Source organism: Pseudorasbora parva, chromosome 13, assembly GCF_024679245.1.
Source record: "Pseudorasbora parva isolate DD20220531a chromosome 13, ASM2467924v1, whole genome shotgun sequence".
NCBI classification, from domain to species: domain Eukaryota; kingdom Metazoa; phylum Chordata; class Actinopteri; order Cypriniformes; family Gobionidae; genus Pseudorasbora; species Pseudorasbora parva.
The window spans coordinates 20,711,688-20,724,658 of record NC_090184.1 but is presented as its reverse complement, the minus strand read 5'-3'; the positions used below and the strand labels follow the sequence as shown (position 1 = coordinate 20,724,658).

General features: G+C 38.4%; 1 protein-coding gene across 8 annotated transcripts in view; it reads left to right on the top strand.

Moving 5' to 3' along the window:
- The window catches only part of ncor2 (nuclear receptor corepressor 2), a 168,177-nt gene that overhangs the window by 113,541 nt on the left and 41,665 nt on the right, over window positions 1–12,971 (top strand). For all 8 annotated transcript variants that reach the window (XM_067413414.1, XM_067413410.1, XM_067413413.1 and 5 more), the window contains 2 exons: window positions 288–445; window positions 2,610–2,672. In XM_067413414.1, the coding sequence (XP_067269515.1) occupies window positions 288–445; window positions 2,610–2,672 (221 nt within the window). The remainder of the gene's footprint in view (window positions 1–287; window positions 446–2,609; window positions 2,673–12,971) is intronic.

The window sequence follows — 12,971 nt, the reverse complement described above, 5'->3', positions numbered from 1 at the left end:
GTTACATTTTTTATAGCTCTATTGAATAGAAAAGTGTAGAAATCAGACAGGAAAGCACGGGTAGAGATTTCAACTTAAAACATTTTCTTTCCCTTTTTTTACCTGGACAAGTGTATGACCAAACGCATAACAAGGCTTAATGTTGAGCCCTGGCTATATTATTTATATTTTTGGTATATTATTTAATTAGGGGAAGCAGATTATGAAATGCACAGCATGATTACTGCATCAGTAAAAATATAGGATATGACTGATAAGGTTTTTTTTCTTTGTTTCTTTTTTTGCAGAGATGACACCTCTGGAGAGGACGGGGAAGAGAAAGAGCCTCCTGTAACCGTTAAAGGCCGTCGCACTGCAAATAGCCGAGGACACCGGAAAGGACGAGTCACTCGCTCTATGACCAACGAGCAGGAAGAGAACACTTCACCTCTCAGCAGTGAGCTAGGTTAGCACACACTGGCACATACCGTTGTTTTTTTCAGTGTCTCTGAGGTCATGTGTTTAAATGAGTTCTTTGTTTTGCTCTGCAAATTAACTGTGCACAATTTTTATCTTATAACATTAAAATCGGTCCCATTATAATTTTATTAAAGTTTAAACTTCACTTTTCTATTTTCCCCAAAATGTGAGGACATTTTAATAGCAATATTAAGAGAATAATAATGATCCTAGTAATGAAATACTGTACAAATTAAATTTGAGAGTAGAACCCATGAGTCAATGCTCCCTGGTTTGAAAGTAAATGGGAAGGCAACCCTCTACACACACCTTGAAACAGAATCAGCATTGGCTGGTACATTTTTTTTGTTTAGTAGCCAGACTGATATACTTTATACTATACTATACTATACTATACTATACTATACTATACTATACTATACTATACGCACACACATACATACATATATATCAAATATATATATCAAATATATATATCAAATATATATATATATATATATATATATATATATATATATATATATATATATATATATATATATATATATATATATATATATATATATATATATATATATATATATATATATATATCAAAACTAATTGTTACTGAATGAAATGTGGAGCCAGGATAAGCTACAGGACTGTGTAAGCATTAGGGGTGTTGATGGACTGGATCTAATCCATCTGTGTTTGATCATCGCTCTGAATCTGATCTGGAAACTTTTGTCTTTCAGAAAAACATGGTTTTCTCAGCTTTTTGTTCCAAATGTTGCTTTTTTTAATGAAACGCACCCATATTCAAATGTTGATAAAAAGGAATGCAAGCAATTCCAAGCCGAGTTATTTTTTATTATTAATTTATTTTAAAAAAAGAAGAGGGTCAACTCTGTCTTTTGATATATTGCATGCTCAGATATTCATAAAACAAAATATTCTATGGGCTATTAAATTTAGGTGAAAATTATCAAAAACCCTGGTGGTAACTTTTTTTAAAAAACGCTGGCGGGGAAAGAGTTAGAACTAAAACTGTTGGTAGTCATGTATGAATGCATATTAGTCATTTAACTTGAACTGAACTTTTGACTGTTGTTGTTGCTTAAGATATTGTTGGTGTTTCTGCAAAAAAAAAAAAAAAAAAAAAAGATAATATTAATATAATAATAATTCTACTACTAATAACAATATACAACACACTAAGGATTTATGAGCTGCTGGGTTCATGAATATTAATCACGTTGACAGCATTCACTCTAACTGATTTGCTGAAATCAAAACAGGCACAGGAAAAGATGAGCACCAGCCAATGAGATTGCCGTTTGCGCATTAGTTCCACCCACTACCGGAAAAATGGCATTTCTTCTGCTTGTTCTTAAAAGCGGTATAATTTAAAAGAACTTGGTATTTTGACAGGAAAATACAACAAAGAATATTGTTAATGTGTAGCGCGTCAATCCTGCGTCGTATGTAAGACTCTCAAGTGCAGTGTGTGTGTGTGTATTTGTTTGTTTGTGAGAAACGCACTCAGCAAAGTGACGGTGAGTTATGCGCTTTCCCTCTAGAGTTTACGGTACGTCGTCTGATGAGCTGAGACACTCATGCGCTCAGTCAGTGTTCAGCGAGTGAAAATGTATCTATGCTAAACTTATTCTAAACCTCTAACACACCGGCGAATAAAATCTAAGAATTTATTAGTCAATGGCTAATGATAGATATTTTTTAGTCACTCAGAGTGAACATCATCTCGCATATGCAAATGTTTTACTCGCATTGTAGAGGGTTGGAAGGCTTTTCAATTTCCGAAATGCACTTTTTTAAAATTATGCTTAGATCTTAGTGGCTTGCTGAGCTTAAAAAAAGGTACCCTATACTTTAGCGTGAGGGTCTAAAGAGGGCAGCTCTGGGGGCTTTACTAATGTCCCTCACAAGAGTCATTTCCATATGTTGCTTCACCTTGAGTTTCTGTCTTATGCTTTTTTTATTGAAATAATATATTATTAAAACAGTTTTGTAGTTTTCAATCTCTACCAACTAAGTGAGATGGAACCTGCACTTAGAAATTAGAAAACTTGTTACTAAGATGGTTTCGGATTAGCCTTATAAAGACTTTATTATCTCAAGTTATGTGACATTCTTCTTTTGTATTTTAGCTAACCTGGAGATGAACGAAAGCTCTCGCTGGACTGAAGAGGAGATGGAGACGGCAAAGAAAGGTCGGTCATGTTGTGTGTGTGTATTTTGTCACTACTGTGTTTATTGAATAGACATCATTCCCACTGGATATGTGCAGCCTTTTGTGCGCATACAATTAAGTTTTAAAAGGTCATAATGGGCTTTCGATTTGTCTTCATAGGATGTTGACAGTTAAGGTTTCCCTGTGTCAAATTAACTAGATGTAACTCTGCCTGATAAGACCTGTAACACTCAGCCTAGCAACTCCACAAACATTTACATGAGCATTTACCCTTAGCCTCATTTCACACATACACTTAGTGTTACATATAAAAATGTGTCTAAATGTGGGTGCTGTGTCTTTATATGACAGCAGGTCGTTCAGATCTGCTGCTTTCAGAAATGTGTCATTTTACTTATGGTTTCATAATAAGAGCTTTGTTACTGGACCTTGAAACGTCTTCATGAGGGATTGTATTTGAGGAAAAAGGAAAGAAAGCTTGAATAAAGAGCAAAGGTCTAATCTTCCCTCTTGTTCGTGTTTGGACTGTAATGTAGACTGTTAGTGTGCTAAACGGCCGCTCCGTTGACCTACTTCTGACGAGCTACTTCCACGTCACTCTGTTAACAGCTCTGTGTTTCTCTGGCACCGGCACATATCTGATCCATTGGGCCGCCTGCCTTACGCTGCTCTGGCTTACAGGATCTGTAACTTAATAATGCTTCATTAATGATAAAGTCCCCTGAGCCAAATCAAATTTGTTGTTTACAATTACCAGAACTTGTCCTTGCCTTCTTGCCATCAAGTATTAATTTAGGTAATGTAGAACCTGAATCTGATTTGGATTTTATAGCTCTTCAAATTTATTTTGAAAAGTACTCTTTTATCTGTCCTTCATTTATATACATTTAAATGTTTCACTTCCAGAACCCTATTAATTAAAACAGATTTACAGATTTATTCCTTCATGTTTGTATTTGACTATTCATTCATATATTTAAATTACTTTGTGCAAGTACCTTACCTTATACTCATGACCAGAAAAGTGGAAATAGTGTGCACGCCCGGCGACTGTGTGTCCCGTCCCGTCCCATCATAATAAAAGTCCAGGTGTTCGCGAGGCGGGTGTTTTTATAACAATCGCTCCAGCGGCCGTGCTCAGCTCCACAACACTCTGTCTTGCTCTGCTTCATACTACAGTAACGTTTTTTTTAACCGCATCCATGAACATGATTTCTGCTCGTGTCCTATTTTCCACCGGCTGTGAGGTGAAGACCACATGTCCCAAGATGTTGCGCTCAAACTTGGCGTCATCAAACTACGCCTTTGTCTTGAAGAGGCAGCCTCAATTGGACGGAAAGTTGCATAGTGCACCTTTAAAAGTGCATCTATCCATCATAAAAGTGCTCCACAAGGCTCTGGGGGTTAGTAAAGGTCTTCTGATCTAAAGCGATGCATTTGTGTAAGAAAAAATATCCATATTTAAAACTTTACAAAGAGATTGTGGCAGAAACAAAGAGAAAGGGAGAGAAATGTGAGAGGTTTGACAACTCCACAGTAAGTTGCAGAGTCAAAGTAAATAATTTATTTGCAAATTAAAGTGAAAAATAAGTATTTGCTCACCTACAAAAAAAGCAAGATTTCTGGATCTCACAAACCTGTAACTTCTTCTTTAAGTGGCTCCTCTGTCCTCCACTTGTTACCTGTATTAATGGCACCTGTTTGAACTCATTATCAGTATAAAATACACCTGTCCACAACCTCAAACAGTCAGACTCCAAACTCCACTATGGCCAAGACCAAAGAGCTGTCATAGGACACCAGAAACAAAATTATAGACCTGCACCAGGCTGGGAAGACTGAATCTGCAATAGGTGCGCAGCTTGGTGTGAAGAAATCAACTGTGGGAGCAATTATTAGAAAATTGATGGCATACAAGACCACTGGTATTCTCCCTTGATCTGAGACTCCATGCAAGATTATCACAATAACTGTGAGCAAAAGAACCAGAGCGACACGGGGGGACCTAGTGAATGACTTGCAGAGAGCTGTGACAAAGTAACAAAGGCTACTGTCAGTAACACTACGCCACCAAGGACTATAATCGTGCAGTGCCAGACGAGGATTGGGAGAATGTCATATGGTCAGATGAAACCAAAATAAAACTTTTTGGTCAAAACTCAGGCCATCCTTAAAAATTTTTTGGTTTGCAATAACAGTAAAAAAAAATTAAAAAAGGGTCGGTAGGTAGGTCTATATTTTTTTTTTTTTCAAATTTTAATACAAAAAAAAAAGTAAATTTTTGGTGATGGTGATTACGTAGGTATGAATTTAAACAAATTGGCATATCGTGACAACACTGACTGGGTCTTCAAGCCGTGCCTTCGGGCGTGTAGGCTAATTGCAGGCTATATAGACCACAAACAAATTGAAATATTTGTCAAAAACATGTTTATTGCATAAATTTCAAGGGCATTCTTTAAGAAAAGGGTCCAACCACCAGCTAGCTGTCATTGACTCAAAGCTGTCAACCCTCCCTTTTTTCTGGGTTTCTCACGTATTTTAGCTCTTTTCCCACTGTCTTCCCGTTTTAGTATTTTCCTGTGATATGTTTCTTATTTTTACGCTCGATTGTGTTAACTCAGAACACGCAACTATCTGTGTCTCTGAAGTGGCTTGCACTTCTTGCCAGACCAACGCATCTGGTGATATAGACTAGTGCATTTGAATATTAAAAAGCAAAAAGTTGTTTTTATGAATTCAATTAATTAAGTAGCTATAACCAGCTATTCAGTCAAGAGCAGTGAGTGAGTCCTTATCTTTTGTTTGACAGACAGCAGTAAAGGCTACTGCCCCTTTAAGACCTAATACAGAGATATGCTCGTCTTTCTTAACTGTATAAAGTTCTCTTAAGGCATATACAGACTGTCTGATGGATACTGATCAAGATCGACATGTTGATATACTTTTTGTGTGAGTTTGTCCGTTCAAACGCAAGACTTGAAAGAACTCAATATTTGCGCGCTGTGAGACGTGCGCGCGCTGCGCACAGAGACAGGTCTTCTCAAACTGCTGAGTTCTCATTCGCGTCTTCTGGCGAATATACTGAGTGATGATGGCGAAAATGACTGCTCATACGGCAGCACTCGCATGCATTGAACACAGTTTACAAAGATAGACCGTTTTGGCCATGTTTTCTTTTATTATCGCTGTTGTAGTGCACGTGTATCCATCGACAGAACCATAAGCATTATTTTTCAAGTTACAACCAGTGCCGCCGCTCCTACCACGCGCTGGGGTCGAGCAGAACACACGCTACCCATAGCAACGCGTTATGACAATGACATTTCAGACTGACAGAGACAAGATAAACGGCTTTTCCGCCATTTGTTACTGTTTTGTACACGTTGTTATATTAATTATAATTGAAAATCTGTTTTATTCGCCACAATATAGTAATGATAAATGTTGAGAGGGGCAATTTTGATTAATTTTCAAAAAGGGCAGGGGCTCAAAGCCCTCCCCTCTGCAGTGCACTTGCCTGGTGTGTGTAACGTGTCCATGGTCCTGACTCCTGTCACACAATGCGGCGAAATCTCCGCCGGGGCTTTAACAGTCTAACGTTACAGTGAATGAGAGTATGAGGCGAAACGAACGCACGTGCAGGCCATAGTGTGACATCCGTTAACCATAGTGTAAACATAGATGACGTCACTGGTTTTTCTATAAACGAAAGAACGTAGCCTTCGTTTGTATGGCCCAGGCCATTTATACATTTATAATACTTACTAAAATATAATTCATATTATTTTATTACTGTTGTATCAGTTGTTTGAAGAGTAAAAAAAGAAATTGGTCGGTCTTAAAGCCAATTTACAACCGGCAAGTCGGTCGGACTAAAAGGGAAAAAAAATAAAAAATTGAGTTGGCCCTAAATTGACAGGGTCGGTCGGGTTACGGCAAACAAGAATATTTTTAAGGATGGCCTCAGCTTGTCGTGTTCGGAGGAGAAAGAATGCTGAGTTGCACCATACCTACTGTGGAGCATGGGGGTGGAAACTTCATGCTTTGGGGCTGTTTTCCTGCAAAGGGACCAGGACGAGTGATCCGTGTATAGGAAAGAATAATTAGGGCCATGTATCGTGAGATTTTGAGTAAAAACTTCCTTCCAATCAGCAAGGGCATTGAAGATGAAACATGGCTGGGTATTTCAGCATGACAATGATCCCAAATATACTGCCCGGGCAAAGAAGGAGTGGTTTCATACGAAGAATTTCAAGGTCCTGGAGTCTCCAGATCTCAACCCCATAGAAAATCTTTGGAGGGAATTGAAAGTCTGTGTTGCCCCAAAACAGCCCCTGCTCTAGAGGAGGTCTGCATGGTGGAATGGGCCAAACTACCAGCAACAGTGTGTAAAAACCTTGTGGTGACTTACAGATAACGTTTAACCATTTTGTCATTGCCTACAAAAGGTATATAACAAAGTATTGAGATGAACTTTTGTTATTGACAAAATACATATTTTCCACCATAGTTTGCAAATAAATTCTTTAAAAATCTGACAATGTGATTTTCTGGCTTTTTTTCTCATTCTGTCTCTCATAGTTGAAGTGTACCTATGATGAAAATTACAGGCCTCTCATCTTTTTAAGTGGGAGAACTTGCACAGTTGGTGGCTGACTAAATACTTTTTTGCCCCCACTGTACATATTTATTTATTTATTTACTTATTCATTCATTCATTCATTTATTCATTCATTTCATTCATCAACTTTTTTGTGTTCTCATTAACAAAGGCCACAGTCTTTCCCACAAGAGTGCTGCTGTTATTAACCTCAGTGTATCTGCTTTATCTTCTAGTCTTACTATAACTCTGTCCCCCAAAATCCTGCCACCCCTCATCCCTTTACCCTTTTAATGCCAGCCAGATACCCTGTCTGTCCTTTATAAAGCAGTTTACCGCTCTCAATGCTAATGTTTTTATCTATGACCATTTTTAAAGTGAGAGAGAGACAACAGTAATATATGTTAATGGCACCTGGCTGTCTCGCTGCATTCCTACAGAGAGAGAGCCACTCCGCTCTGTGACTAATGCGCGCTGGCACAGCCTTTTAAAGGCAGGGTGGCCTCGCTTGTGAGCACGTCTCTGAGTAAATGAGGGGAAGTGAGTGTGTATGTGGTTGTGGGGGCACTTCATGGCAGGATAGAGGCCTATGTAACATTTAACCTAGAGCTTCTGCACACAGTTCTCCTCGTTTATCTTTTTTAGATGCTTTTCTTTAGAGACAGTAGCTGCAGATTGATGTATGTACTGTGTATCAATATGAACATCATTTTAGATCTATTGAATGCTGGTAAATGTGTGACATTGTACTAGAGTTTTTTTTAGTATTTGCAGTTTTGAGAGTAACAGCTGCATTTAAATCAATAGGAATGAGTTGCTCCAGTTGTCACTTCTGTAAATAAGTCAGTGTGAACAGAACAGAAGTTCTGTTTTTTGTTGTTGCTGTCTATCTGTCTGTTTTTGCTCCCTTTTGCTCTATCTTTATTTTTGTCTGTCTTCCTTTTTCTTCTTCTTTCTGTCTTTCTCTAATTTCTGTTTCTTTGTTATGTTTGTCTTTCTTTCTATCCGTTTTTTTTCCTCTTTGTTTTTTTCTGTCTTTCGGTTTCTTTCTGTAGCTTTGAGTGAGTGGTTAGATTCGGTTGTTGTAGTGCAGAGAGAAAGGAAGTGGCTGAATTGTGGGTTGGCACGAATTAGAGGATTTGGCAAGCCTCCCTGTTTCTCTCTCACACACTGTTGTTAAGGACTGTGTGTAGAGGTCACATTGAAGAAGAAAAGCAGGTCAGTTAGTAGGAATTGCTTTCCCTCTGCTTTCTCATGATATCAACATCAAACCTCTCACATCTCTCTCCTTTTCTCTTTGTTTCTGCCACAATCTCTTGCTCTTATTGTCTGTTTGCTTCAGTGTTTGAGCATAGATGCTTTTTGGCGCAGATAATATGCATTAGAGAGCGTAGAAGAGACAGAATGATAGAAGAGATCAGATGAGGTTGTGGAGGGAGGGAGGGTGGGAGGGAGTGAGGACGGCATTAGGGAGGTGGAGTCACTGCATCTCAGCTTCACTTTGCTGTTAAAGTCCAGCCAAGCGGCAGCCAGTGAAGAGGAGTGGAAAAAAACTGTGGCCTTGAGACAGAAAGAGAGAGAGCGCTGGCGAGAGAAAGCATGTGAGTTTGATAAATAGAGAGAGAGAGAGAGAGAGAGAGAGAGAGAGAGAGAGAGAGAGAGAGAGAGAGAGAGAGAGAGAGAGAGAGAGAGAGAGAGAGAGAGAGAGAGAGAGAGAGAGAGAGAGAGAGAGAGAGAGAGGGGAAAAAGAGAAGGACTGCTGCGTTTAGAGAGAGTCAGAGAAACGACAGCAAAGCTGTCTGAGGAGGAATGGGGAGCTCATTTCCCTCCCAAACACCACTCCCTTTTTCTCTCTCCTAATTCTTACCCTTCCTCATGCTGTGCTGGTGCTCCAAGAGCCTCTGCTGTGCATTTCTATGGAGATCATGTGGGCGAAGATGAAAAGACAGATGGAGCGATAGAGAAGAGTGGACCAGTGGGCCACATATTTTCTTTATGCAACTCCCTGATTGGATGATCCACAGTGGGCCAGTGCTGAGGGTTTTGATTGGATGGGGCATTGGCACATGCTCTTGAATAACCAAAGCTGATTGGACAGGATCGTTTTATTGGAGTATTCTTACATTTGAAGGTCTGGATTGTGTAGTGAACAGTTTTGAAATTGAAGATGGATGAAAACTACATTTCAGGAAGTTGATTGGGCTTTCACTGGATTTAACTGCAACTTTGCCATTTGCTGGATTGAGCAATAATGGAGTTTCCTTGACTTTTGACCTGCTATGTAGAAGTACTTCTGGGTGATTGTGTGTGTAAGAATTGCTAAGCAGGCTTTATTTAAGCAGTCTGCACTGCGGTGTCAGTGGGTGTTTGTCATGTTACATAGATTAGGATGTGCGTGCGTTTCTGACAAACAACTGGAAGTTTGAGGAATAAACAGAGACCGAAACAAGGATCAGAGATGGTGAGGATAACAAATCAGACTTCAAAAGATTTCTTGCTTGTTTGTATGTCACCAAGGGCATTTTTTATTGAGCTCAATGCACTTACACTCTTCATTTTATCTTTCTCATTTTCTCTCTCTCCCTGTCAAAGCTAAATTGACTGTCTTGTAGCTTTGATGTGGAGGGCAGCAGTGCTTTATTGTGGTCACTACTGGCGATATAAATCATAGCAACTATTTAGACTGGACAAGATAGGTTCCTAATGTGAAGCTAACCAGCACACTACGAATTAGCTGATGTCTGCAGAGCGTTAACGTGGTGTTAAATGATTGAGAACAGTTCATGTCAGGCTGCTGCCCCACTTTCCTTCTTCAGATGGCAATTGGCAGCACATGATCTTTGACCTTTTATTGAGGTTTTCTTTAATGACGATGCAAGGCTGGGTGGATGGGATTGCTTGAGGCTTCCAAAACTGGCACACAAGGATCTTGTTTGTTAGTGTTGAAAGATATTGTCTGTTAGGCAGTGTGCATTATAAATCTTATATAAACTTTAATAGCCTTGCTGCTGCCCTATTTTGAGTGAATGAGACTTAGTGGAACACCAAGTAGGGAAAAAATATTTGAGACCTACCAACCCTCTATGCACACCTTGGCAATAGAATGGCTAGTACATTTTTTAGTTTACTTGTCAGACTGATATTGCTACTATTTTATATATAATTATTAATGCTGTCAAACGATTAATTGGGATTAAATTTCACACATTATAATTATAAATGTTATAACTATGTATATATAAATAAACATATAGTTAAGAAACAAAATGTAATTTATATATAAATATTTATATAGTAAGTTTATATATATATATATATATATATATATATATATATATATATATATATATATATATGTACACACACATACATACATACAGTATGTACATGATAATATTTCTTAAATACATGAATGTGTGTGTATTTATATATAATAATTATACACAGTACACACACATTATGTAAACATCAAGTGTGATTAAGGTGATTAATCGCAATTGATCGTTTGACAGCACTATTACATATATATGAATCCACCTAATCAAGCATTATAATATGTTATTATCAAGCACTATCACTATTTAAAGGTAGGATATGTAGGAATTGGTTAAAAAAACTTTTTCCAAATTTGTTTAAACTTTCTTTATATATCAATACATAATTAAAAATGTAAGTACTCTGAAAAAGAAAGTATAAAAATTGAGTGTCTGTAGACCTCTCACGACTGTTTTAAAGACAGCTCATTATTTCCATTCACTCCACCTTCTCCCTTCTGGGCTCTTTCCAAAGCCACGCCCCCAAAATACATGAACGCGCTACACCGGCCGCTCAGCTGGAAGGCGCATTATTTACCTCAGATGAGCAGTGTGCATGTAGTCACATCATGTCAGAATCACATGTAATAAAAAATCGAACTTTATCAGTATGAATATAAACAAATAAGATTTCTTTTAGTACTCACTATCAAGCTAGAATATCGGTACTGGTAAAGTTTAAAATATATTTTTGTTTGATTTGGTAACGAGCTAGTTATATTTATAAGGCAAAGAAAACGGGTAGCATCATGTTTTTCCAATAACATCAGTTATGAGCTCCCCATTCCTCCTCAGATAGCTTTGCTGTCGTTTCTCTGACTCTCTCTAAACGCAGGAGTCCTTCTTTTTCCTCCCTCCCTCTCTCTCTCTCTCTCTCTCTCTCTCTCTCGCTCTCTCGCTCTCTCGCTCTCTCTCTCTCTCTCTCTCTCTCTCTCTCTCTCTCTCTCTCTCTCTCTCTCTCTCTCTCTCTCTCTCTCTCTCTCTCTCTCTATTTATCAAACTCACATGCTTTCTCTCGCCAGCCCTTAGCTGAATCTGATCGATAGCCATGGGTTTCTCCACGCTTGAGGACTTCACCGCTTTGTGCGCACTCGTCATTCTTTAACTCCGCCCACACGTGTGTGTATAACATTGTAACTTTATAGCTAAGTAATGTTATGTTAGCTATATTAGGCAGCTTCATGAAAATTTTTTATAATCAAAATGAAAGATTACCTGTCCAGCAAAAATACAGCCAGCAATGAGTCGTTTTTCAGGTCCCTCAGTTCTCACCATCGTTGTAAAGCCACGCAGATATTTACTTGCGTTTGATTTCTTTGTTTATCCAAAGACTTTCTGTGCATTGCCTTTTCTCGTACTGTCTTCCTTTTTTGCATTGTTTGCCTTCGTTGACTGTAAAACCCTGCACTGTGAGTTTTGAATGCTCTTTCTCTGCCATTTTTTTGCCTAGGTTTCTTGCCTCTTGAACTGCTCAAATCAAACGAGCGCGCGCATGTGGGCAGATCCTGTAGCGAAAGCGGTGGTCGCCATGGTAGCAAGAGAGAGTGACAGTCGCCCAAGCCAATCATTTGGTTCGTCCCGAACGAAATTAATGAGCGGTGTTTATTGCAGATTAAAAAGTCTAGAGTCACTCGATTTTTATGCTCTCCTTTTCAGAGTACCTACGTTTTAATTATGTATTGACATATAAAGAAAGTTTAAACAAATTTGGACATAAGTGTTTTAGATCAGTCCTACTTTACTTTTATGTAAAGTAAAAGTTAATGACACCTTTAATGACATAAAATTAGTAAATAGACTTAAAACGTAATCATGTTTGAATGCATATTTGTCAGTGCCAATTGGGCATCGTTTAAATGCCACGGCCTACCTGATCATTGTTTCTAACCATGTCCATCCCTTTATGACCACCATGTACCCATCCTCTGATGGCTACTTCCAGCAGGATAAAGCACCATGTCACAAAGCTTGAATAATTTCAAATTGGTTTCTTTAACATGACAGTGAGTTCACTGTACTAAAATGGCCCTCACAGTCACCAGATCTCAACCCAATAAAGCATCTTTGGGATGTGGTGGAACGGGAGCTTCGTGCCCTGGATGTGCATCCCATCAACTGCAAGATGCTATCCTATCAATATGTGCCAACATTTCTAAAGAATGCTTTCAGCACCTTGTTGAATCAATGCCATGTAGAATTAAGACAGTTCTGAAGGCGAAAGGGGGTCAAACACATTATTAGTATGGTGTTCCAAATAATCTTTTAGGTGAGTGTATATTGTATACTGGTCTCCCTCACAAGGTCTTTTCTCATTCTCTTGTATCAATAAAAGTGAGAAAGCTTTTATATCGTGCAGACAATGACATGGTCTCTCATGCATAGAAATAACTATGATGATAGG